Source organism: Hemicordylus capensis, chromosome 2 (genome assembly GCF_027244095.1).
Source record: "Hemicordylus capensis ecotype Gifberg chromosome 2, rHemCap1.1.pri, whole genome shotgun sequence".
NCBI classification, from domain to species: Eukaryota; Metazoa; Chordata; class Lepidosauria; order Squamata; family Cordylidae; genus Hemicordylus; species Hemicordylus capensis.
Window position 1 is genome coordinate 382,338,275 of NC_069658.1, and position 26,649 is coordinate 382,364,923.

At 43.2% G+C, this 26,649-nt stretch overlaps 1 protein-coding gene across 8 annotated transcripts in view; it reads right to left on the bottom strand.

The window, feature by feature from the left end:
- Window positions 1-26,649, bottom strand: part of MYH10 (myosin heavy chain 10) — a 175,041-nt gene that overhangs the window by 39,080 nt on the left and 109,312 nt on the right. For 5 of the 8 annotated variants that reach the window (XM_053291238.1, XM_053291237.1, XM_053291234.1 and 2 more), the window contains 8 exons: window positions 25,875-26,018; window positions 24,674-24,769; window positions 23,158-23,276; window positions 22,485-22,637; window positions 15,366-15,539; window positions 14,570-14,743; window positions 12,377-12,491; window positions 2,562-2,624 (listed from right to left, as the gene is read on the bottom strand). In XM_053291238.1, coding sequence (XP_053147213.1) covers window positions 2,562-2,624; window positions 12,377-12,491; window positions 14,570-14,743; window positions 15,366-15,539; window positions 22,485-22,637; window positions 23,158-23,276; window positions 24,674-24,769; window positions 25,875-26,018 — 1,038 coding nt within the window. The remainder of the gene's footprint in view (window positions 1-2,561; window positions 2,625-12,376; window positions 12,492-14,569; window positions 14,744-15,365; window positions 15,540-22,484; window positions 22,638-23,157; window positions 23,277-24,673; window positions 24,770-25,874; window positions 26,019-26,649) is intronic. The other 3 variants (XM_053291241.1, XM_053291240.1, XM_053291239.1) reach the window with 1 other exon arrangement.

Genomic DNA, 26,649 nt, shown 5'->3' on the forward strand with positions numbered 1-26,649 from the left:
AATAACTCAACGTATCAAACTTTGCACTAAAGACAATCAGTAACCAACATCCTCCCATAATTTCTGTTTAACTTAAAACAAGAATGGAATATTTCCTTGTATTATTATATTTAAAAATTTATTTTTAATGTAAAACTGCAAGATAAGGAAGAATAAGGCATTTAGTTTAATCACTGACATTCTCTTTCTACAACATACATTTAGCAGGGCCATAATACAGCAGAAATTTATGTAATTTGACACTGATTGATAAAACTTGTCCTTTCTTTTAACCTCTTTCAGTCTCTTTCAGAAATCAAGGGGTAGGGAAGAATGCCAGTTTCAATGGACAACATCCAGACTAGTTAATCATGGCTAAGTGCCACGGAAGCCACCTAATGGTACAGTGGGGAAATGACTTGCCCAGTGAGCAAGAGGTTGCTGGTTCGAATCCCCGCTGGTATGTTTCCCAGATTATGAGAAACACCTATATCGGGCAGCTGAAAAGTATCCTCATACTATGCGGGAGGAGGCAATAGTAAACCCCTCCTGTATTCTACCAAAGACAACCACAGGGCTATGTGGGCGCCAGGAGTTGACTTGACGGCACATTTTACCTTTACCTAAGTGCCACCGAAATCAATGAGACAAGCTAGCCCATTAGTTTCAATGGGACTTGATCACAACTGTTAGTCTGAATGTTATCCATTTCATCCTGTTATATAAATCTATAGGCAGTTTCAATGATAAGCTACTATTTATAGCATCCACTGTGTTCACAGAAGAACTTTCTGCAATTGTGGTGCACTGCAAGATTGCATGACTGCTAGCAGAAGAAAAAGCATCCAAATGCATGTTGTACAAGCAGCTTTCTATTTGCACCTTGAGCACAAGGCTGAGCAAGCACAACAACTAATGTGTAACAGAGGTGGATTTCTTTTTGCAACAAACATGTGTGCTATGTCTTTACATTAGCGTAAGACTAGCACAAATGCTATCCAAGAGGTTTTGGCTGGGAAGCAGGATATAAGAAGTCAGTCTCAAAAGAGCTGCACTGCTAGATATTCAAAGGAGCCAGAAACATTAGTAAGAAGCTGCATGTAAGATCTCAGAAATTTACAACATTTCCTTCCCAAATCAGAATAATTAGTGTCAGTTTTTGAAACTCAAACCAAAAGCATTTCACATGTATCAGAGCGAAGTTTGGATCAAGTTTTATAGCCTTAATCAGTGAAAATATAACAGGTGCTGAAAGAAGATGAAATAGCTACAGCGAGTCCTTTTTTCCTGTCCTAAATAAAATGAAAATCTAAATACCCTAGACATGGTATTTGTGACACTTCATAGTACTAGAAATTTGAGAATCTATCCTGCAGCTATGAATGTCACCAAGTTCAATATAAAATAAATTCATTCTATCAAAATGCTTACCAATGAGGAAAGCTTCATGCACTTAATACAGTGCTTTACATTTCAGATTTGCACAAGCTCCTCATACATCTAGAGTTTTGGAATTTGAGTTTATAAACTGATATACTGGACAGTTAAATCTTCCAAAGAAAATAGGCCAACTGTGGGAACTCTTTCAAAATTAAGTGAACATCTGATTATACGCTTAAAATATTTGCACAATCATGCTCACAGTGTTTCACAAAACACACAACTGCTATGAAGAGGAGTCAGAGGCCTCCCAATTTCACAGAAAGTATCTGCACATGAGCTGCTTCACTAGAAACAACAGCAGTAACACACTGCCAGCTCACTTTGCATCATTTATCTTGGATACATCCAGAGTATACAGAAATACTCTAGTGAGTGTTAAGAGTATTACAAGGTATCAAATTTCAGGAGTTTTTAAAGTGCTATTAAAGTGCTAAAGCAGGCTCAAAAACACACTTAGTGGAAACGTAAAGCCTACCAATTAACCTTGGGTAACAAGTGAGATTTTGTGTGTGTGTGTGTGTGTGGATATGAGATTTCAGCATATCTAGCAGAATATTTCAAGTTTAGAAGTGCTCTAAAAGCAAAAAATTTTAACATATGTGTGGCAGAATTCGCATATTTGAGCTATGTATTGAAGGACATTTTTCCACTAGTTATTGGCATTTAATAGTATAATGGCACCAAGAGCAGCTTCTCAAGCACACATTCAGCATGCTAACCACCACCAAATTCTAACACTACAATTTTGTTTTAAAGCCACTAATTTTTGTCTGTATCTCTCACATTGTATACAAACATCAACATGTACAAAACATACTGAATCAGCGCACTGGGACTCTCAATTTCAAATGCCCAAAGCGATCAAGGTATGTTAAAGAAGCAAGCCTGTGTTCCAAGAAGCAAGCCAGTTTTTCAAAATGCAGCTACTCACTAGCAAAGCTTCAAGAAGTGGAATTTTAAAAAAAGAGACAATATGTATGCAATAAGCAACTGAACAGGTATGCACTCCAGAACACTTGCCTTGTGGGGGGTGGGGAGCTAAGATTAGGATGAAATGAAAGGGTCATGCTGGCCTACAAGCAAGAATGATTTTCCTATAAGTTCAAATTCTGCTATTAGGAGGCCCTTTTTTCATTCACCTGGTGCATCAGGAAGACCAGTAACATTGTCATAGAAAGAAGCTCTCTGAATATTGTGAATCTCTACAGCACAGAAACAGCAAGAACAAAAGAACAGGTATACAAGATAATCCAGTTAATAAAGAGGATGTCATTTAGAATTGAAAGCAAGCAATGTGTTACAGAAATAGAAGGGCCACTCACTGTGGATCCCAGGCACAATTCATTCATCCTAGGACCCAGAGGCTGAACATAAAGGCTGATGGTTGACTGAAGTAGTAACTAGACTTACAAGAAAACACCACCTAGAATACCAGTATCATATTGCAGGGGTGAACACATTTTAAAAGTTCATTTGAAACCCCATTCATGTTTTGGTATTTATAATTTGATTGGTTTCAAAACCATTTGGTCCTGTGCCATTCACATTGGGCTCAAGGGGGAGGGGATATATTTTGGAACTCCATTCAGCTTCAGATACTTTTTAATTTTAATCAAACACATACTTTTTCACCTGTGATGATGACAGCAGCAGCTCAGTATGCAGGATGCCATTTTGATTATCCATATCACCTTGGGGCATCACAGTCCCGAGGTAGCATGGATAAAAAAATAGTGACAAGCATAAAAAAAGTTTATTTTCAAAACATACAAATGAGGTTCCAAAAAACCAAACCCTATTCACTCTGGCCCCTATTTCTTTTGTAATCAATGGGCCTCATTCCATTGATTTTCCTATTCATTACAAAATGAATGCACACCCCTAATATACTGCATAACAAGAAATATTCACAGAGGATCATTTTTATAAAGAACATGAGCAGTTAATATGCACCCAATTGTTGCAATCCTTCCACATCAGAGGAGGAATGGAAAGATGATAGAATTCTGGACCTTGCTTGATATGGCATATATCCAGAACAAATGCATTAGCTTGCTGCTCCCTAGCATGTACAATATTTCCAGACTAGTAATTGTATGAGCTATCACATGGTCATTAAGACATTGTGGCATCCAGCTCCATAAAATCAACATATACACACCAACTCCTGTTCAGAGAATTTGCTTTGGTTCATTAGTTAATAGTAAGCGGTAATCATTTCTCTTTATTTGTGGCTGTCCTTTCATAGTTAGCAAGACAAGATTTAGCAAGACACAAAAACAAATCCTCAACATTGTTATGCTGCCAACATCTGAAAGTGCTGATCTACTTTGGTACATGGAACATTGGTACTCGCCATGAAGGGTTTTTTTGCTGCTGTAATCGATGGCACCCATTGTAAGTTATCTTCACACACATGCTCCAGAGGCAGGACTATTAAGTGAACAATTAAGAGCTTGTGCAGGGCATTCCCCCTTCAGTTTTGTTGTAAAGCTGAGTAAAGAAATATCTCCCACTGAAGAGAAGTATCAGAAGCAAAGGAAGATAGGCCAGATAATATATTAGAGAAGTCTGAGGACAGGACAGTTCAACATGCAAGACCCAGCTGATCATGGCAGTAAAAAGAAACCTTTATGGTGAGTACCAATGTTTCATTCTCTGCTGGTGAAGGAGGGCACCCATTGTGAGATATACCACAGTTCACTAAACGGGCAGGTAAGGGCGGGTCTAATGTACTGGAAGTACCTGTTGCAACACTTGCCATCCAAAGGCAGCTCAGGAGGAAACAAATGAGTTGAGTTTGTAATGCCTGGTAAAGGTGGATGGAGATTTCCATGTAGCTGCTTTAAAGATTTCTTTGAGCAAAGCGTTGATGGAAAAGGCCACAGACATGGCTACTGATTCTGGTGGGACAAGCTGTTACATGGGACGATGTAGGAAGATGTTACACCTCATATGCCAGAAGAGTACAGGGGTTTACCCAATGGCTTATGGTGAATATAGATACCTTTTGTCCCAAGTAGCCAGCAAAGAGATACAATAAGGAAACCAATTTGCGGAATGAGATGATCTAAAGATATAAGTGCGTAGAGCATACCATACATCCAGTTTGTTTATTTATTTGTTCAATTTCTATACCGCCCTTCCAAAATGGCTCAGGGCGGTTTATGCCATTGTTTCTCTTTAGGATGCACTGGATGTGAATAGAACAAAGGAAAGTAGATGTCCTGGGATCTGTGGAATGTAGAGTTGACTTTAGGAATAAAAGAGCAGTCCAGAATTAGGCAAACAATATTTAGAGAAAATGTGCAGATGGCACAGTCAGAGGTATTAACATAAGACACTCCAGGAAGGCAACAGTGTAATGTGGATGGTTCGAGATAACCTGTCAGCCTGGGATAGAAAGGAGACTGGCCAATGTATGATACTGGTATTCTAGGTGGTATCTATCTATCTATCTATCTATCTATCTATCTAATTTGTATACCGCCCCAAACTTTCATCTCTGGGCAGTTTACAATAACACAAAACCAGTTAAAGACATATACAAAAACTTAAAAACACTTTAACAATTTAAAAATAACCAGAGATTAAAACCCTGACAATTTAGGAAGCTGAGAAAGCTTGGGCAAAAAGATGGGTTTTCAGGTGTTTTTTGAAAATTGCCAAAGATGGGAAGGATCATATCTCAGCAGGGAGCGCATTCCACAATCTCAGGGCAGCAACTGAGAAGGTCCGTCTCTGTGTAGCCACCAAACAAGTTGGCGGTAACTAGAGACGGACCTCCTGAGATGACCTCAATGGGCGGTGGGGCTTGTAATGAAGAAGACGCTCTCTTAAATACCCAGGGCCTAAGCCATTTAGGGCTTTGTAAGTTATAACTAGCACTTTGTATTTAGTCCAGAAACCTATTGGCAGCCAGTGTAACTCCATCAGTAAAGGAGTAACATGGTCTCTCCGAAATGACCCAGAGACCAACCTGGCTGCTGCGTTCTGAACCAACGGAAGTTTCGGGACTACGTACAAAGGCAGCCCTACGTAGCGCGCATTACAAAAGTCAAGTCTGGAGGTCACCAACAGATGTACCACAGTTTTGAGGTCGCTTATCTCGAGAAACGGGCGTCGCTGGCGTATCAGCCGGAGCTGACAGAAAGCACCCCTGGCCACTGTCTCAACCTGAGAAACCAGGGAGAGGTGTGAATCCAGAAGTACTCCCAGACTGCAAACCTGTTCCTTTTGGGGAAGTGTGACCCCATCTGGAACAGGCAGATCAAAATCGTCTCTACAGTTCTGACCCCACACAATAAGTACCTCTGTCTTACCTGGATTCAGCTTCAGTTTATTCTCCCTCATCCAGCCCATTACTGCTTCCAGGCAGGCATTTAGGGAAATATGCCAACTCCTGAACAAGTTGACATGGAGAAGTAGATCTGAGTGTCATCAGCGTACTGGTAACACCCAGCTGCAAAGCCTCTGATGATCTCTCCCAGTGGTTTCATGTAGATGTTAAAAAGCATTGGAGGAAGTATGGAGCCTTGAAGGACACCATACTTAAGCTCAGATTTTGAAGAGCAACAGTCTCCAATTGACACCATCTGGAATCTATCCAAAAGGTAGGAGTGGAACCACTGTGAAACAGTGCCTCCCACCCCCAACACCCTCAGACGTTCCAGAAGGATACTATGGTCAACAGTATCGAAAGCCGCCGAGAGATCCAAAAGGACCAACAGAGTCACACTTCCTCTGTCCATTGCCAATTGGAGATCATTCATCAGGCCGACCAAGGTAGTCTCCACCCCATAGCCTGCCCGAAAGCCAGTTTGAAATGGGTCTGGATAATCAGTTTCCTCCAAGACCGCCTGGAGCTGAGAGGCCACCACCTTCTCAATGACCTTGCCCAGCCATGGGAGATTGGAAACAGGCCTATAATTGCTCAACTCTGAGGGATCTAATGCAGGCTTCTATAGAAGAGGTCTAATGATTGCCTCCTTAAGACAAGGAGGCATTCTGCCCTCTCTCAGAGAAGCATTTATGATATCGACCAGGCTGTCTACAACAATCTCCCTACTAGATCAAACAAGCCATGTTGGACAAAGGTCAAGAGAACAAGTGGTAGGCCTCACCACTCCAAGCAGCTTGTCCACATCCTCAGGAGTCACAGACTGAAACCGCTCCAGTCGAATCACATAAGAGGAGTTGTTGGGCACCTCCAGCTCAGATATCAAATTAATTGTGGAGTCTCCATTTGGGTCGGCCCGAATCCGAGAGATTTTGTCTGCGAAAAACTCTTTAAACACATCCCAGCAGGTAACCCATGACTCCAAATTCTGGTTCGGGGGGTGGGGGGGCAGATACTAGTCCCCTCACAACCCTGAACAACTGCGCTGGACGTGAACTCGCTGAGGCAATACAGGCAGAAAAGAACCGCCTCTTTGCCGCACGTATTGCCTGAGCATAGATCTTTAGATGTGCTCTATGTCACAACCTATCAGATTCGAGTCGAGTCTTCCTCCACTTGCGCTCCAGTCGCCTACCTTGCCGTTTCAGCCCCCATAAATCTTCTGTATACCAAGGGGCCAATTTTGAAGCGGGTTGGAGGGGACGCTTGGGAGCAATCGTGTCTACTGCCCCAGTGAGCAAGTTGTCCCAATTCTCAACCAGGGCATCAACAGGATCACCGGCAAAGCCAGCACTGAATCCCTCCAAGGCTTCTTGGAATCTTACTGGATCCAATAACCTCTTCGGGTGGACCATTCTAATGGGCCCCTCGCCCATTTAGTCTCTGGTTCTAGGATGAATGAATTGTGCCTGGGATCCACAGTGGCCCTTCTACTTCTGTAACGCATTGCTAAAGCTTGCTTTCAATTCTAAATGACACTCAGTCTGCCAGCTGAGTGTGTTGCCTTTAAGGCCATTGTTAAGGTCTTTTTCTAAAAAGGCCAATAATTTCAGTCTGCAATGAGAAATATGGAGGGCATTCCAGCAGGCCCAAAGAAAGCTTCTCCAGATATACTGATCAATTCAAAGGGTCTACATGACGCTAGAAGCGTGTCCATGACCTGAGGGGGAATAACCATGTTTTATAATGGGGCATTCAGCCACCATGTGGCAAGCTGTAGCCAAGCCAAAGTGGAATGTAGAAAGGGCCCTTGGCTGAGCAGATCTGTGGGATGTGGCAGGATGAGCAGTTCTGCCAAAGCAAGACTCACTAGTTCCGAAAACCATGAACTACTGGGCTAGCATGGTGCTATTAGGAGCACTTTGGCTCCATCTGTGCACATTTCACTGAAGAATCTGACTATGAGCAGTACTTGTAGAAACATTTATAGGAGAAGTGGAGGCTACAGAGATGACAGAGCATCCACTAACTCTGCTCCCTCCATGGGAAACTAGGAGAAGAACCTGGAGAGCTTGGTGTTGACCAGGGAGGTGAAGAGATCAACTTTGGGTAGTCCCAAGCTGGTCAATAACCCACTGAAAGACCTGTGTGTTGAGGCTCCACTTCCCTAGGTGCATTCCTGGGGACTTTGCCAGTCCACATCTGTGTTGAGAATCCCACTGGTGTGATGGGCTGTTGTGGAGATGAGGTATTTTTCCACCCAGTGTAGAATCTCCAATGCCTCCTGATGCAGTGATTTTGCTCTGGTCCCATCTTGGCAAGTTGTGTGTGCTTTGGCTGAAACATTGATCATTCTGATCAGTACATGGGCTCCAGACATCAGATGGTGGAAAGCAAGGCGGACTAGATGAATATAGCAGAGCTCTAAACAACTGATACTGTGCTGTTGTACTATCACCATTTATTCTCCCTGGGCATCTGCTGACAGGCAGTGTGTGCCCCAGTCCTGTAAGCTGGCATCTGTGGCGATGAAGATCTACTTTGGTTCCATGATGAGTCTGCCATGTGTCAGATTATCTGTGCTTGCCCACAACAGAAGAGAATCTTACAGAGGAAGTAGAAGGGGAATCTAGGTGGTGTGTGTTTGCAAAGTATTTTTGATGTGGCAGGAGTGTCCACTGTAGGAGCCTCAGGTGCAGCCTGGCCCACGGAAAAGAGTCCGATGAAGGGACCATCAGGCCAAGGAAGCGTGCTAGCAACTGAATATCTGAGTGCGTATACAAAACAATTGGCAGGAGTAGGGTGTATAGCGTCTGGATGTGATCCTGTGGTAGGAATAAATGGTTCATCTTGGTATCTATGATGACCTTGAGGTACTAAACCCAATGGGAAAAGTGAAGGAGACTTTTCCTCACTGAGGAAGCCATATTCTGAGGCAGCCAAGTGCTAAAGCTCCACTTTGTCCTGGAGCGGACTGGGGAGCTCAGGAAGAGGTCATGTAGGTAAGCATATGTAAACAGTTTATGCCCTTAAGATGTAGGTGGGCAACCAGCAGAGCCAGCATCTTCATGAAGATTCTGGGCTTCGAGGACAGGCCAAAGGGAAGGACCCTGTATTGAAAGAGTTTCTGGCAACAAAACCTCAGAAAGGGTCTGTTGTCCAGGTGAATGAAACTATGTAGGTAAACTTAAGAATATAAGAACAGCCCTGCTGGATCAGGCCCAAGGCCCATCTAGTCCAGCATCCTGTTTCACACAGTGGCCCACCAGATGCTGCTGGTAGCCACAGGCAGGAGCTGAGGGCGTGCCATCTCTCCTGCCATTACTCCCCTGCAACTGGTTCTCAGAGGCATCCTGCCTTTTGAGACTGGAGGTGGCCCACAGCCCTCCAGCTAGTAGCCATTGATGGACCTCTCCTCCATGAAGTTATCCAAACCCCTCTTAAAGCCATCCAGGTTGTTGGCTGTCACTACGTCCTGTGGCAGAGAGTTCCACAAGTGGATCACGCGTTGTGTGAAAAAGTACTTCCGTTTGTTGGTCCTAGACCTCCTGGCAATCAATTTCACTTCCCTCAGATCTACTGATGCTAAAATGTTCTGAAGTTGTAGGGATTGAGCTGATCTATTTATTGTAGTTTTATCTTGTATCCTGGTTAAACTGAATGTGTTGCAATACACATTCATCTATTGTTCACAGCTTCCAGGCATGCCAGAAGTCCGAAGATGTTCCCCCACCAGTGGTGGCCGTGAGTCAGGACTGCTGTCTCAAGGTCTTGGACTGAGAAGCAAAGGATGAACAGCTCTAGGTGCAAGTGGCCTGTCTGCCTGGTCACCTCCAAAAGGAGCACTGTCCTCTGGGACTGCCCCTGGGGAAAAAGGATGGCCTGTAAGCCCCCAAAGGCCATGAAAACCTGTGGGCAGATCCCTTGTCCTTCTCAGGTGCAGAAAATGCCCTGCACCTGTTCCCAGACTCAATCACGACATCCCTCAGCACTTCATCGCCAAATAATTTGGAGCCATTCAAAGGGACCATGGCCAAGTTAGATTTAGAGGTAGTATCTACTTGCCAGTATTTAAGCCAGATGTTTTTTCTGGCTACACATTCACTCCCATAGCTCTCACTATGAATCCAACACTATCCAGACTGGCATCTTCTGTGAAAGTGGCCTCTTGGAGCTGCTGTGAAAGGTTCTTTGGAGTCATAACAATCTGGGTCTCAGATTGATGGTCAGTGGGAGGATTACTCAACCGTTTGTCTATCCATAATATGGAAGCCCTAGAAGTTACTGAAGCTGTTGTGCCTGCTCTGATGGCTAAGACTGCCTTGTGGGCGCGGCACACAGAAAGGTTCTGCTTCTTGGTCAGTGGGTTCTCCTAGGGTCATTTCAGTGTCCACCCACAGCACAAGACCTCCAGTGACTGTTGCTGGTGTCTATCTTATGTTTCTTTTTAGATTATGAGCCCTTTGGGGACAGGGATCCATTTTATTTATTATTTCTCTGTGTAAACCGCTTTGGAAACTTTTGTGGAAAAGCAGTATATAAATATTTGTTGTTGTTAAGCAGCCAGGATTGCTCTACAGAACAATGCCACCACTGGCCCATCTGCTAAAGGAAGGAAAATTGTAATATTAGGTAGGTTGCTAGTGTGTTTACTAGAGGAAGGCATCTGCCATTCCTGCTTTAATGCATACAGAAAACCTTCGAGACATAGGAAAGTTAGCCTGCACAGGCCCTAGTACCAAGGAGCCCCACCACAGGCAGATTCCCGAGGAGGGGGGTATGCAGCCTACAACCCCAGTGAGAGAGAGGAGTGAACCAACATCCTCCTGAGGGTGGGGGGGGGGGAAGAGAAATGTTCTGGGTATAGGAACATGCTCCTTGGCCCTGGTCATCTGACCATTCCACTTCAGCTATGTCACTGGACATGGGTGGGTGGAGGGAGGGATACTTCATGTTTTGGTCCAGTGAGGTGGGGGGCAACTCAGGGTACTACTTCAGAGGAAAGTGTGTGCCAGGAGACTCCTCTCCTGAGAATTCAGATGAGTGCATATTTGGTTGGGGAATGGTGTCTTGAGACTTCCCTTGGTAACCCTTATCCGCTTTTTGCTTTGCAGGAAAGTTATTGGGAGTGAAGAGGGGAGGAAGATCTCTGTCTGGAGTTTTCCCGATTGCACGTTACAATTTCTGCCCCTCATGGATTCATTGCTGGAACACCCAATGCAGTCAGGTTTGCCAGCTAGGTGGTATAGGTTGATCTCCTGGGACAGGAAGGGATTCGTTTTCGTGGGGGAGGCTCTTGGTGTAGGTGGGGGAAGGGGCTGAAAACCAGTGGAGAACTAGAGTCTGGGGTAGCAAGGATGAGTGGGTCTCACTGGACCTGGAGTAGCTAGTTGCTACCAGTCATGTCTCTAAAGCTGCCTGCTGCCATGGCTGTGAGGGCAATGGGAGCATCACTGGGGAGGGCAGCAGCATCGGGAGTCTCTTTTCAGCTCTGGGGCAAGAGTTTATTGGCTGTTGGAGCTGTTGGGCCACACTGGTGGTGAAATAGGCAATGCTGGGTGTTCTGGAACAGGTGTGGATGCGGAGAGCCGAGTCCTGCTCCTGCACTCTTCAGGAGCCTTCTTCAGCTTTTCTGGTGGCCACATGTCTCTCTCCACTTGGGCCAGCGGCCAGCAGCAAGAAATGCAACCAGAGTCTGAGGCCTTGAAGAACCCTCTTCTTGGGTTGGGGAGGAGAGTCGAAGCCAGCAAGGGCCTAGTGACACTTGATGTGCTCCCTCTAGAGGGCAAAGCGTTGGCATCCTGGAGTCAAAGTGTTTGGGTGGGAGAGCCTTTTATCTAAGCTTTGCCTGGAAAACTAAGACCTTCACTTACCTGGGCTGGACAGAGGGAAAGAAACAAAAGAGGAATGGATAAGTAAAACAGAAGACTGCCCAGAATGGGAGAATTCAGCTACAAGGAGAAAAACACCAGGTAGGAACAAGAGGTGAAAACAAGCAAGGCAGGCCTAAAAAATCAGCAATAGCTGATAGTGTGACTCTCTGGAGTGTAGGCAGCACTAAAGAACTGAAGCGGTGGGGGTGGGGGACCACACCAAGGCTCTTAAAAGGTCTTCATTTGAATAGTTTCGCCGCTAGAGCATGTGGGTGGACATAACCCACAATGGGTGCCCTATACCAGCAGATAATGTCTAGTTCACTGACCTCTGTTGTACCAGTGAAGTCAGGTTACATCATTTTCATTACTGATAACAAACGGCAGTTTTAATACTTTTGGCCATCATGCAAAGTGGAAGCTGGTTTAGTCCTAATGGAGACTTTCAGGTATGAATCTAAATAACTGTGATGCAGAACTTAGCCTATTCAGAACATTCCTCATTAAGGAGTTTGATGAACAGACACTGTGCAACTAACCTGTAATGACACAAGTCATGCATGCATGCATGCAGCAGTTCAAACCCCTTCTACTGCAAATTCTGGAAGAAAAATTGAGAAAAAGCACTAACCCACTAAGAGGCATGTGTTAAGGTTTCCATATAAGCTCCTAGGAAAAACTGAAGGATTCATACAGAGCAAATTACAACTTGTCTTTATGCAGATTCAAAGAAGATTCTTACCATCCTTCCAAAGCTCTGCAACAAATTTGTCTGAAGACTGATGCAGAAGGGTGGCCACATTGTCATTCAGAGGATCCATATTCTTCATAAGCCACTCATCTGCCTTGTAGTCAACCTAGAATAAAGCAAATGGTTGAAATGCTAGATATTGCTGACAATCCAATAAAAGTGAAGCAGCTTCTCTTCGCATTTAAAGGACTCTCATATCTTCAGTTTATCCCACTAAATGCACCCATGCTAAAGCAACAGTCAATTGTAACATCTAAATTTCAAGACCAATTCAGAGTTAATCAGGCATGACACAGCACAAAATTATTTTAGGTTATCACTTCAACTGCAGCTGCCTTTCATTTGTTGCAAGGAATCTTTCCTCAAGAAAGAGACTTTGTTTTCTGGATATCATATTTTCCCAATCCTCAGCATACAATATTATTGCTGAATAATTACAATTATTGCCAGAGATAGTAGGGCCATTGTAATCTGAAGTGCTGTCTCAAGTCTGTTTGTACAGTCAACCCTCGCCAGTCACGGCTTTGAGTATCCACAACTGGGAAATTGTGGTCAGTCTTGCCTAACACGACCCAAGTATCTGCAATTTCTCGTGGGATTTTGCTTGTGAGGGGTGGGGAAAGAGGACACACACACACAAGTGTGTGTGTACTGTAATGTATTGTAGGTTGGGTGACTGGGCCTGCAGATTTAGTGTGCCAAAACAGATTTGCTTGTGACAACCCTTTGATTGCATTTAAGTGATTTTTTGGGGAGGATTAACGTTTTTTCAAGGGTTCAATCTGCTCACTCATCTTGGTGACCCTTGCTAACTCTTGGTGTTTCTTAGGAGCTTCAGGGAATTTTTAGGGATTTTTGATTTTTTTAAAAGCTATTTTTAACCCTTTCCCCCTTGATTTTGCAATGCTTTCACAACTGCAGTTCCCCATACCCACTCATTCCCATTGTTTCCTATTACTCGCCAACTGCAGGGTTTTGCGAGAACTTAACCCTTGTGGTTGGTGAGGGATGACTATATACAGTGTCTTGAGTACCTCTGAATATCTCACTCTTGAAAAAGCAACTTTCTTCCCTAATCCACGTTTTTGCAGGCTCAGCCTGCAAAGCACAGAAGCTGAACTTGCTGCTAGAAGTCTGAAGGGAGGGATGGGGGTGCAACTTAACAAGGTTTCTCTGGATCTTGTCCAGGGGACTAGTCAGTTCCAGTTCTCATTTGAGTCCCCTTTTCACAAAGAGGCCAGTTCTCCTCCCTTGTCCTTTAATGAACGGAGGAAGGAAAATAAGCGTGGATCTCTTTTTCCATATACCACTTCCTTACATGTAAAAATCAATATTAATCTTTTATTAACTTTGAATTGATATTTGCAAGACTATTCTGCAAAGACTAAAGTGGGGTGTGTTTGTGTGTGTTCAGATACACTTTGTACTGCTCTATAACACCTTTAGGGTGAAATAATGATTCAGACAGTGAGCCTTCTTTCAATATGTAGTTACTGACCAAGTGTTTTCACACATCAACTACATTCAAGAGTGCAAAATCTGTTCTCTTTAAAATATTGCAGCATACACAGGGGCCACCAACACACACACGGAGACAAAGTTTATTCCACAATTTCCAAGTATCACATTTCACTCCCCAATCTTAACCAAAATCTTTTAGCAGGTAGTACTTACTGTCCAGAATTCCAAGACACAGGTCTGATTCAGATACCATGTGGAGCCAGAATTAAACCATATTTCTGTGCAACATTCCCCAAGCCTTATGCAAGCACGTGTGTGTGTGTGCGCGCACACACACACACACTCTCTCTCTCTCTCCCCCTTCACAGACAAAAGGAGAAAGGATTTTACTTCAAATCCTGGTTTAACACAAGCCAGGAACTGCAGTGACGTCCAAACCTGGCAAATCCTAGCCTGTTCTAACCAGAGTTAGAAAACAAGCCAGGATATTAAACTGACCATTTCAGACATCATGGGAATCCCTGGCTTGTTTTAAACCAAGACTGGAAGTAGAAACCACCCCCTCTCATGCACAGAGGAGGAGAAAATGTGTAAGTCTGAGAGCTCTGCCCAGAACCTTGATTTGATCCTGACTTCATGGCATGTGTAACTGGGTCACAGCCTTAGAGCCCTTTCTATTGGGTACTCTGGAAAAAACAACTCTGTACAACATTAAACTCTTACCTTTCCTGCATAATGAATTATGCAGAAGTCTGCCTTGTCCTTCAGCTGCCGAGGCTTTTGGAATTTGGAATGAGTACCTTGTTCTTGGACCAACTTTTCAACAAAGGTCTTGTCAGTTGCTTTAGGGAACCAACATTCTTCATCTAGCAGAGCCAGTACACCAGGGGGATTTGCCTAAAAGACAACAAGCGATTACAACACACATCCCAAGCTATTGTTTTATTAATTTCATCTCCAATGTTCTTTTCACCATACAAGTGCACCTGAGAAACACAGTAAAAGCAAGTTGAAAATGTGCACATGTGGAAAAGAGAGGTCTAGTTCTCCATTTTAACAAGAGAGTGAACTGTGAGCATATATTATTGCCATATGTATTTTCAAGCAAATATAAAATTTAAAGACATCTCCAGTTAGTCTTATTGTACTGTCTGCAATACAAAACAGTCATCAAGGCAGAACAGATTAATATGAGCTTAAATACATATACAGTGAACTTAAAAATTCAGAATTCTCCACAACTGAATTCACCTCGCAAAGCAGGTTTTCAAATGAGATTTAAAATCAATATTATAGATAGGTTTCAAGGTAACAGAATGCAAATAACGCATATAGTGCATGTTAAAACAAGGACAGAATTGCTCAATTTGTCAATAGGGGAAATGTGGTCATCTATGATAGTCACATACCTCTATCTGACATTAAGGTCAAACAAGGTATATGGAATTATTTATAGTGAGAACATCTTGGTTAAGAAAACTGGTTAAGGTGTTTTAAAAGTAAAAGGGTAAGAACTTACTGGTCTTTCAATTAAATCAATACAGGGTTGTAGATCCAGTCCAAAATCAATAAAGTTCCATTCTATGCCCTCCCTTTGATATTCTTCCTGCTCCAAGATAAACATGGTGTGGTTGAATAACTGCTGCAGCTTCTCATTGGTGTAGTTGATACAAAGTTGCTCAAAGGAGTTTAACTAAGGAAAGCATGAAGAGAGAACTTTGTATTTCACAGCTTTTACACTTGTTAGAACTTCAAGCTTTTGCAGGGCGAATCATGTAACAGGGACTTGATGAACATGCAGAAAGGCGTGCGTAACAAAGAAATAAGTCATGCTAGTTTCAGATATGGAAAACTCATCCCATTAAGAACTTGCAAAGACTGCTTCAGGTAACAAGGGCATGCAACTGAGGAATATGATCAGACATGGTGCAGAACCTAAACATCAAACTTTCAGTAATTTAACTTGGATTTGCCAGAGCCTTTCACTATTTAAAATACTTCTTACACAGCTTTTATCATTAGTGGCAGGACTTTGCAACTATGGACCAAAAAACCAGGTTGCTCGCCTGTAACTTATGATCTGTAAGTAATCCCTTGAAATTCATAAGCTTAGGATTCTGCACCTGTGCCAGACCTCTCAGGTGGAATATTCAAGCTCCTTGTGGCACTCATACTCTGCCTCTTGCACTCGGCATGGCTGTTTATTTTGGCTGTTGGGAGCACCATTCCTTTGGTTCCTGGACGACTGCCTTATGTGATGATCACCCCATAAAGTCTCTCATTTGCAAGTGCCTTTCATTTATCTATCTATCATATTTTTATACTGCTTGATATATAAATCTCTAGGCAGTGTACAAAATTTAAAACAATATTTAAAAATCAGCACAGATTAAATACAAAAACCATTAAAACAGTAGCAAAAACTATTATAACAAATTATTAAAATTTTAATTAAAGCCAGTGAAAACAGGTGAGTCTTGAGGTTCTTCCTGAAAACAAACAAAGAAGGAGATGTTCTTATTTCAGCAGGGAGTATATTTCAAAGCCCTGGGGCAGCCACAGAGAAAGCCTGGTCCTGGGACGCCACTAAACGAGCTGGTGGCAACCATAACTGGACCTCTCCAAAAGATCGTAACAGGTGGCAGGTTTCATGACAAAGGAGGCGCTCCCAAATGCCCTGGACCCAAGCCGTTAAGGCTTTATAGGAAATAACCAGCACTTTGTATTTCACCTGGAAACATAGCAGAAGCCAGTGCAGTTCTATTGAAACCGATGTTATGTGGTCCCTTCCGAGTTGTCTCAGAGACCAATCTGGCTGCCGCATTCTGTACCAATTGTAGTTTCCGGACTATGTAGAATGCAGCCCTACATAGAGCGCATTACAGTGATCAAGCCTGGAGATTACCAGCATATGTACCACTGTTTTAAGGTCATTTACCTCCACAAATGGATGTAGCTGTCATATCAGCTAGAGCTGATAAAAAGCATTCCTGGCCACTGCCTCAACCTGAGAAACCAGGGAGAGCTTTGGGTCCAGGAGCACTCCCAAACTACATACCTGATCTCTCAGGGGGAGTGTAACCCCATCCAGAACAGGCAGATCTAAACATCTCTTGGGTCCCGACCACCACCACCCCAGTCAGTACCTCTATCTTATTTGGATTCAGCCTCGGTTTGTTATCCTTCATCCAGCCCATTACCACCTCCAAGCAGGCATTTAGAGGAGATATGTCATTTCCTGATGAGGTTGTCATGGAGAAATAGATCTGGGTGTCATCAGCATATTGACAACACCCTGCAACAAACCTCCTGATAATCTCTCCCAGCAGTTTCATGTAGATGTTAAAAGGCATTGGAAACAGTATGGAGCCTTGTGGAGCTCCACACTCTCGTTTTCGCTTTGCAGAACAGTAGTCTCCAAGTGACACCATCTGGAATCTACCAGAGAAAGAGGAAGGGAACCACTGTATAACAGTGCCACCCGATCCCACCTCCCACAGGCAGTCCAGAAAGATACCATGGTCAATGGTATCGAAAGCCGCAGAGAGACCCAAAAAGATCAGCAGTCACACTCCCTCAGTCAATAGCCAGTTGGAGATCATCCATCAGGCCGACCACAGCAGTCTCAACCCCATAGCCCACATGGAAGCTAGTTTGAAATGCATCATCCAAAACTGCCTGGAGCTGAGAGGCTCAATAACCTTGCCCAACCAGGGAAGATTGGAAACAGGTCTGTAATTCGTTAACTCCGAGGGATCCAATATGTGTTTCTTCAAAAGTGGTCTAATAATAGCCTCCTTAAAACAAGGAGACATCCTGCCTTTCCTCAGAGAAGCATTTATAATATTTACCAGACCTCCTCTGATAAAATAGGTTACCAGGTGAGATAAACCAAGTTGGACAAGGGTCAAGAAAACAGGTTGTAGGATGCTCCAATGCTAACTCAGCAACCAGATCCGTCAGCTCAGTTAGGGACTCCACTGGGCAGCAGGGTGATCAGTACACCAGCAGAAGTCCCAATCTATCCCTGGTCCGTACACACATTCAATATAGGCCAAATCCCTGACAGGGATCCTGGTAAGGGAGATGGTATTGTTGTAGACGACAGCCACCCCACCTCCCTGCCCACATCCTCTCAACTACTCCACCATGGAATAACCCTCTGGGACAAGCTGGTTCCTAACCGGACCACTAGTCTCTATGATACATACCAAGTCGGTTCCTTCATCCATAATCGAGTCATGGACTACCTCAGATTTATTTCGAACTTTTTCTTTAAACATACAGTTGTCCCTCACCAACTGCGAAGGTTCCGTTCCTGGAAACCCTTGCAGTTGGTGAATTTGCAATAGGTGAGACATGGACTTTAATGGGAAATGGGGTATGGGGAATCGTGAGAGGGAAAGTGCCCAAAAATACCAAGAAAGGTGAATAAATGCCCCTGAACCCCCAAAATCATCCCCGACACCTCCCCCAGAAATTGCCCCCACAAACCACCCAAGATTTTAAAAAAATGGCACCAAACCACAAATCTCAGGTTGCAGTTGGCAAGGGTGGTGACAATTTTCCAATCGCAAATACTCAAATAGGCGAGGGACAACTACAGCTGTGGGGAGGAGCGTATGAATGTCAAAAGATGAGGTGAGCAACCTATTTATCTGTAGCGTGATCCATTGCAACTGATAAGCCTGGGTGTTTAGGCAAGCTTTCCCAGGCGGAGGGTGCTGTAAGCTATTGCAACACCCTCTTTAAGACACCTCTCCCAAAGTTTGCCTCCACAGCAAAGTATAGGTCAACTGCATAGCACTTCAAAAAAGGCAATTCTGTGAAGTTTCCCTTGTTGTGCTGTCTCGCTGTTTGGTATTTTCCACAGTGCCCCCCCCCCCTCAAAACTTGAGAGGGACACGTCAGTTGTGACCTATGCAATAGGAGATTGAACCTGGAATGGAGCTACCTCCTGTAGTTTTCTGGTAATAGTCCATCTTTAGAGAGTGTAGGACTGAGGCAGGGATATGCAGGTTCATCTGCTGACTGTCTATATTCAAGGAACCATATTTGAGGAACCATATTTGAAGAGAGCACATCTTGATACAGGCATATTGGATAGTAGTATTGCAGGAGGCCATAGGCCCCAGCAACCCTGGATATGATGTGCTCTCTGTGTCGGTGTTTTCCATAAACTTTGTACTAATTCCCATAACATACAGAAGTACAGGCCTTGCTGAAGGAGAACCAGCATGGCTTCTGCAAGGGAAAGTCTTGCCTCACTAACCTTTTATAGTGTCAACAGGTATGTGGATAAAGGTGATCTGGTTGACATAGTATAATTGGATTTCCAAAAAGCTGACAAAGTTCCCCACCAAAAGCTCTTGAGTAAACTTAGCAGTCATTGGGTAAGGGGACAGGTTCATGTGTGGACTGGTAACTGGTTGAAGGATATGAAACAGAGGGTAGGAATAAATGGACAGTTTTCACAATGGAGGCAAGAAAGAAGTAGGGTCCCCCAGGGATCTGTACTGGGACAAATGCTCTTTAACTTGTTTATAAATCGTCTAGAAGTTGGGATAACCAGAGAAGTGACGAAATTTGCAGATGACACTAAACTATTTAGGGCAGTGAAATCCACAAAAGATTGTGAGGAGCTCCAAAGGGATCTCTCAAAAATAGGTGAGTGGGTGACAAAATGGCAAATGCAGTTCAATGTAAGCAAGTAAAGTGAAGCATGATGGGGCAAAAAAACCCAACTTCACACATACACTAATGGGGGGTCTGAGCTGTCAGTGACTGACCATGAGAGAGATCCTGGGATTTGTGGTGGAAGGCTCGTTGAAAGTGTAGACTCCGTGCACAGCAGCTGTGAAAAAGGCAAATCACATGCTAAGGGTCATTAGAAAGGGTACTGGGGAAAAGTGCTAATATTATAATACTCTTATACCAATCTATGGTGCGGCCACTTTTGGAGTACTGCATACAGTTCTGGTCACCATAGCTTAAGGAGAACATTGTAGAACTGGAAAAGTTGCAGAAGAGGGCAACCGATCAGGGGCCTTATGAGGCAAGGCTACAGCATCTGGGGCTTTTTAGTTTGGAAAAGAGGCAACTACGGGGAGACATGATAGAGGTGTATATAATTATGCATGGAGTAGAGAAAAATTTTTCTCCCTCTCTCACAACACTAGAACCAGGGGTCATCCCATGAAACTGAAGGCCAGGAAATGTAGGACTGACAAAAGGAAGTATTTTTTCACGCCGCACATAATTAATATACGGAACTCTCTGCCACGGGATGTGGTGATGGCCACTAGCTTAGACGGCTTTAAAAGGGTCTTAGACAAATACATGGAGGAACAGGTCTATCAATGGCTACTAGTCTGGTGGTTATAGGGCAGTTTCAGCCTAAGAGGCCAGTTGCTTTTCAATACCAGTTGCAGGGGAGCAACAGCAGGAGAGGGGGAACACCCTCACCTCTCACCTGTGGGCTTCTCAGAGGCATCTGGTGGGCTACTGTGTGAAACAGGATGCTGGACTGGATAGGCCTTGGGTCAGATCCAGCAGGGCTGTTCTTATGTTCTTCAGTTCTTCGGCAGGAGAAATTGAAGGTGTAGGCTGGAATTTTCTTCTGGTGAAGGATCAGGTGGGTGTTCAGTCTCACCAGATTCAGCCCCACAATCTGATGAGGAGCCATAACAGTCTTTCGACAAGGGCTTTCCTTCCTCCTGTGCAGAATTTTCTGACGTTCTGTAGCCAAGTGTCTCCACATGTGTAGACTGTGTCTGGGTAGCACAAGACATAATTTCGGGCAATGTAGTTACTGGAGATGAGGCCAGTGCCATTACTGCTTGTGTAGTAGTGGAGATAATCACTGGAGGCAAGTTGACTTGAGTGCGACTTGTGGTTGAGGAACCCGCAATTGGAATTGGGGCTTTAAAGAGAGAGACTCACTGTTGTGCTTGAGTTTCTCCTAGATCTAATGAATGGAGTTGATTGTCTCTTATACGTTCCAAAGTAGAAACATGTTGTGCTGTCCACTGGTGATATTCTTCATATTTGTATGATAGTCCTAGATATGCTGTACAGTGATACTCCCTGTGTTCATCCCAACCTCTAGGACTTCTATGATTACAGGAGTAGTCATACTGCAGGAGAACCCCACTGCCCAGTGTATTTGCAGGGGTGGGTGCATTGTGAATAATCCCTAATAGCATCTTAATTAGGAAAACTACTAGTAATGTGTGTTAGGTCAACGAGCGTAAAACCTGGCAGGCAACATAGATGGTGTCTTTGGCACAGTCAAAATGTCATCCAATTCTCCCTCAACATCTAGTCCTTGGCTGAAAAAGACTAAATGTGAAGGCAAAAGGAGTACTCTCCATTGAGTCAAGGAGAGGTAGTAGGGATCACATGTAGCCATTTGATCTAATGAATTCTCCATCTCTTGTATTGGATTCTGCTCTTCAACATCAATAATAGACACTGAAGGAGGCACCATGTCTTGGGGTTCCCTCCCTCGATGCCAAAGTGATTGACACAGCGCTCCTGCCTTAGATGTTGAGAGCAACTGTGTCTCCAGTGTATGAGTCATAGTTGTTGAGGAGGTGGTTTCCCCACAATGTGACTTAGCCCTCTGTTGAACTGGACTTGATCTCGGCATAAACTGTGTTACAGACGTGTCTCGTGGCTTCAATGTCGATGTTAAGGAAACACATGGTCCCGAGGGCAAGGATGGAATGTTCGTCTCCTGAAGTCCAGCAGGGGATGGAGTTTGAACACCTGTATTCAAAGGAATGGCGGTGCTCCGATCCCTGTGTTTCATTAGGCATAGGGGAGTTAGGCAACTCCCCCAATGATTTGCGTTTTTTCTTATGCTTCCTATGGTGTGTCTGTGAGGAAGAATCCCTCAACACTTCAGCAGGAGGCTTGAAGGTATGCTTTGAAGTCAAAGCTCCACTCTGTGTTGAAGGTTGGGACTGAGCAGCTGCTGGCAGTCCCCAACACTGATCTTGATGTTGACATAGATATCAATAGTTGTGGAACTCAAGGCATAGGACTGTGGTCAAAGTGTCTGCTCGTGGAGTGCCACATGAAGTCTGAGCTCTCTATTCTTCTGAGTTTGGCAGGGAAACAAAATACATATCTTGCAAGTCGCAGTGTTATGTTTCTTGCCCAAGCACAAAAGGCAAAAGTCGTGGTTGTCTGTAGATGGCAATTTGCCGCCATACTCAATAAACCTTTTAAAAGTCTTTTTAATTCCATCAGGATAAACAAGGAGAGAGCCAAGCTGTAATTTCAGTTACCAATGTCCAAAAAGAATAAGTAAAAAAGCAGTCCAAAACCAAAAGTTATAACTCAATTTGTTCACTTTTTCACTCACAGAACCAATCCGAAAACCAAGGCGCACAGTCTGATGAGGCACAGGCTAAAGTGGATGGAAAGGAACTAAACAAGTAGTGCTTTGACCACCAAAATAAATGAGTGAGAGGCAGAGGAAGAGTGCCATGAGGAGCTTGGAAATCCCACCTGCTAGGTCCTGCACAGGCACAGAACCCCAAGCTTATGAATGACAACAGGTCACACTACAGATCTAATGATGACAACACAGAAGCAATTAACTATTACTGGAGGCAGTTTGTTTAATTACCTCAAAAATTTCAAACCCGGCAATATCCAGGATGCCAATGAAGGAAGCTCCCTGTCGTTTGGTCCTATCCAAAGCTTTATTAATGCGGTGAACAAGCCAACGGAAAAGACGTTCATACGTGGCTTTTGCCAAGGCCTCCACTGCAAAGTCTGCCTGAAAATGTAAACAAGAATTTGAGGAAACAGGAATATGAGAACTTGCCGCATACTAGGACAAACAAAAACAGATAATTGTTGTAATGGAAAGAAGTACCAGCAGAAGTATTTTCTGAATATAAAGGTTTCAAAGGAGGCAAGTTACATTCAGAAACCGATTCAAGCCTGAACTTTGTGCACCCTAAACAGAAAGTATAAGCCAGTAATGCATAGCAACTAGCATTTGGGTTTCTGGTTTCTACATCGCTACACACACCCCTTAAATAAAATTGCATGTCATTGCTCAACCTCTCCACCCAGGGTACAGTGAGGAGGCCTGGCTCTTCAGCAGCACTCCAAAGCTGAAATTCAGCTGGGAGACATTTATGGGAATCCAGGCAGCAGCTACTCCTAAAACACCAGACTGAATTTGTTGGCATTTGGCCAACAAGAGATGGAAGTTTGGGGCAGTCCCAAAACAAAGGGTGTTGATGGCTAGTTGGGCACAACAAGACTTTATTCTGCATATCAGAACTTACTTGTTCTTTAGTTTGTGCTTTCTGGACATAGTCCCTGCCAACTTTAATGCGTGGAGTGAGTATTGCTCGAGTAAATTCCATTACATTCATTCCCAACAAGTGGCAGAGTTTCTGTGCAACTGCAATTGGAAACAGCGCAGTCAGTTATCAGTGTTCCTCCTCAATAATCAGCTGCAGTATCAGATGAAAGTTCTCAAGGATGGTGTGTTGGACCACCTACCCTCAGAGTACCCTTTCCATGTTAAGTTGATTAATCCCTGCACATTGCAGTAGTTTTTAGGGAATGTTCTAGAGCACAAATTCTGTTCACGTGAACCTGCTAAGCCTCAGTGCCATCCAGCACAGATTGTTCTAACACACAGGCCTTGATGCTACATGTTGCTTGGTTAAAACTGGTAGTGATGAACAAATTGACTTTCAGTGAAGCTTGTCCACCATTCCTGATCTTCTCATTGGAGGAACTCTTTCTTGGTAAGTTCTCCAGAAACCTCAGGTTTTAACATAGGTTAAAAGTTATTACTAGAGAAGAAATGCCCAAATCTTTACATCAAAATGCAGGGTGCAGTAATAAGCCCTACAGCACACTAAGCAAGCTAACAAAAGTTATAGCACCCATCCATTAGGGACTTGTAGGTCAGGAACAGAGTATACCAAAATACTTTAATGAAATCTCCATTGTTATGCTTCATTCAGCTGCAGCATGCATTTTATCAATATTAACTCAGTGCTATCATCTCTGAGGTTGAATGAAATGCCTGACCACAAAGCTAGTCACATCCTGCCCTATGAATTAGCATGAGATTCAGTATCTTGCTAACCTCCATTCCACTCTCCACTGCTCTCCAGCATTCCTCTTAGAGCTACATTTGAAAACATGAAACTAAGCAGCAACTAAGTATGCAAAACTTTTAGACTGTGTTGAGTATCCTCACCACAGAGGATTCAAATACTAAACTAGAAATATGGGGGGAAATTCTTAATGCCATCAAATACCTCCTCCACCTTATTAATCAGATAGTATTTAATGAAAAAAATCTTATGTATGTGTCACTTCAACAATCACATTTTTCTAAATATAACATTTATGCTCTCAGTTTCTCTCAAAAGCTGTGCTTGGCTCGAGAATTGCTGTCCCTGGCAACAGAACCATTCTAAAGACCCAAGAAAAACAAACATATTCAAGTACACATACCATTTTTACTGGGAGTTTTAAGGACTGTGTTTATAAGTCCTTAATGAGACTACAATTCAAATGCTTTTTAAAAATAATACCTTGACACAGTCTAGGGATTCTGCAGTCTTATTTATTAATTGCACACAAAGAATATGAAGTATGTGAACAATACATGTTTCTCAATACTAACATGCTGGATATTCTTACAACCATACCTACCTTTGAAAGACAGCTTTAGAGAACACTTAAATTGTTCTTTGTACTTACAAGGATCTAAGCAAATATCAATGGTAATAAAACCTACTAAATGCAGTAAGGTTCTAATGTGAACTATTCATTTACCTGTATTTTCTGGCATAGATGCCTGGTCAGTATTCCGTTCCTTTTTGAAGGAAATGTTGCCAAACTGTAGTACTGAGGATACCACTTTCAACATAGCTGTGATAGACACATAGTAGAGAAGTCAGGCAAGCAAATTCAGTAAAAAAGGTAACTGGTTAAAAAAAACTCACAGGAAAAACTGGTGTCTGCTCTAAACAGACCATCTCTCATTCTGATCTGTTCAGAACCACATTCAGCAACTGCTGATTTCAAGTAGTTTTCTGCATTTTCAATATGTTAATGTTAAGCCTGTGCTAAGGTAACTCTAAGAGTAGTTGAATTCTGTGAACTTGAAATTTTGTATATTTGTTCTAATTTTACATGTTTTTTTCTGCTAATCATGGGGAGGGGCAATGATCTATGAATGACACTGAAACTTTATTCCGTGGACACTGAAAATACAGTGCTTGCTCTGGTCTTGAGTTTGCTAGGTTATTCCCATACTTTTTCAAACTCCTCTTCAGAGCCATAAACTAATTTTGATTAATGAAAGACAAGATCCTGCACCTTTGTGGAATACAACATAATCCTGGAAATACTAGGTATACTTTCGCCTTTCATTCAGTAAATATAAAATGTGCGACACCCAAGTTAAAATGTACACATTTCTCCCCTGAAAAAATCAAACCGTTTTCAAAAGGAGTATTGAAGGAGTTACACTGCCTGCCAATATGTTTCTGGGCAAAATACAAAGTGTTAGTTATAACCTATAAAGCCCTAAACAGCTTGGGTCCTGGGTATTTAAGAGAACGTCTTCTTCGTTATGAACCCCACCACCCATTGAGATCATCAGGAGAGGTCCATCTGCATTTGCCACCGGCTCGTCTGGTGGCTACTCAGGGATGGGCCTTCTCCGTTGCCGCCCTGAGGCTTTGGAATGCGCTCCCTAGTGAAATAAGAGCCTCCCCATCTCTGACAATATTTAAAAAGTCTTTAAAGACACATCTCTTCACCCAGGCTTTTAACTGATACTGTTTTGATTGTTTTTAATGTTGTTTTAGAATATTATTTAAAACATTTTAAATTGTTGTGTTTTAAATTCCTTGTTTTTGTTCTTAATTAATTAATGTTTTAATGTTTTCTCTTGTTGTAAACCGCCCAGAGATGTAAGTTTTGGGCAGTATAAAAATATGTTAAATAAATAAAATAAAATAAAAGGTACCTAAGATTTCATCATGAGAAAAACCCATAATGTGCATGGCTTCCATTGTCTCCTGGAAGTTATCCTTGTCTTGTTGGCCAGGAATAGGAATGTAGCCATTGGATAGGAATCTGTAGGTGTTAAATCCTTCAAGGAGTAAGTCAGCTGTTATGAGAGAAACCAAATTCAAGTCATTTTGAATACTAAAAAATCTATCTATTCATTTATCCAGTGCAAGAATAGTTAGGATTCCCTTAGCTCCCTTTCCAGATTCTCTTATGTCCAGTATGGGACTGGCAGTTGCCACCAAAACACCCAACTGCCCTGCTGCTGAAGTGTTTAGCCAGCTCAAGACTCAAACTGCATAGAACTTCAGATGGCAATTCTCAGTCTGCTCTGTCATTATGGGACATTCATTTCAGTGAGGCTTGCAATAAGCATTCCAAGCACAGAACCACATTGCTTCAGACTTCATTATTTAGGGAACTTTTGTCCAAGTTACTTTGGATAGTGTCGGCATAAAATGACTGTTGAAAAACTGCAGGTTGCTTACCTGTAACTGTAGTTCTTCTGGCGGTCATCTGTCCAGTCACACAGATGGGCTTCATGCATGCGGGAAGAATAGTCCGGAACATCTATCAAGCTGATCTTTTTATCTGACTGCCGTAGCTGGGCACCTCCCCATTCACCTTGGTCACATGACCCTACCCCCTTCTCCTCAGTTCTGGAGTATGCCAAGAAGTAAGGTTCTGCAGAGGGGCAGGCTGGGAGGGTGTGTGACTGGACAGATGACCAC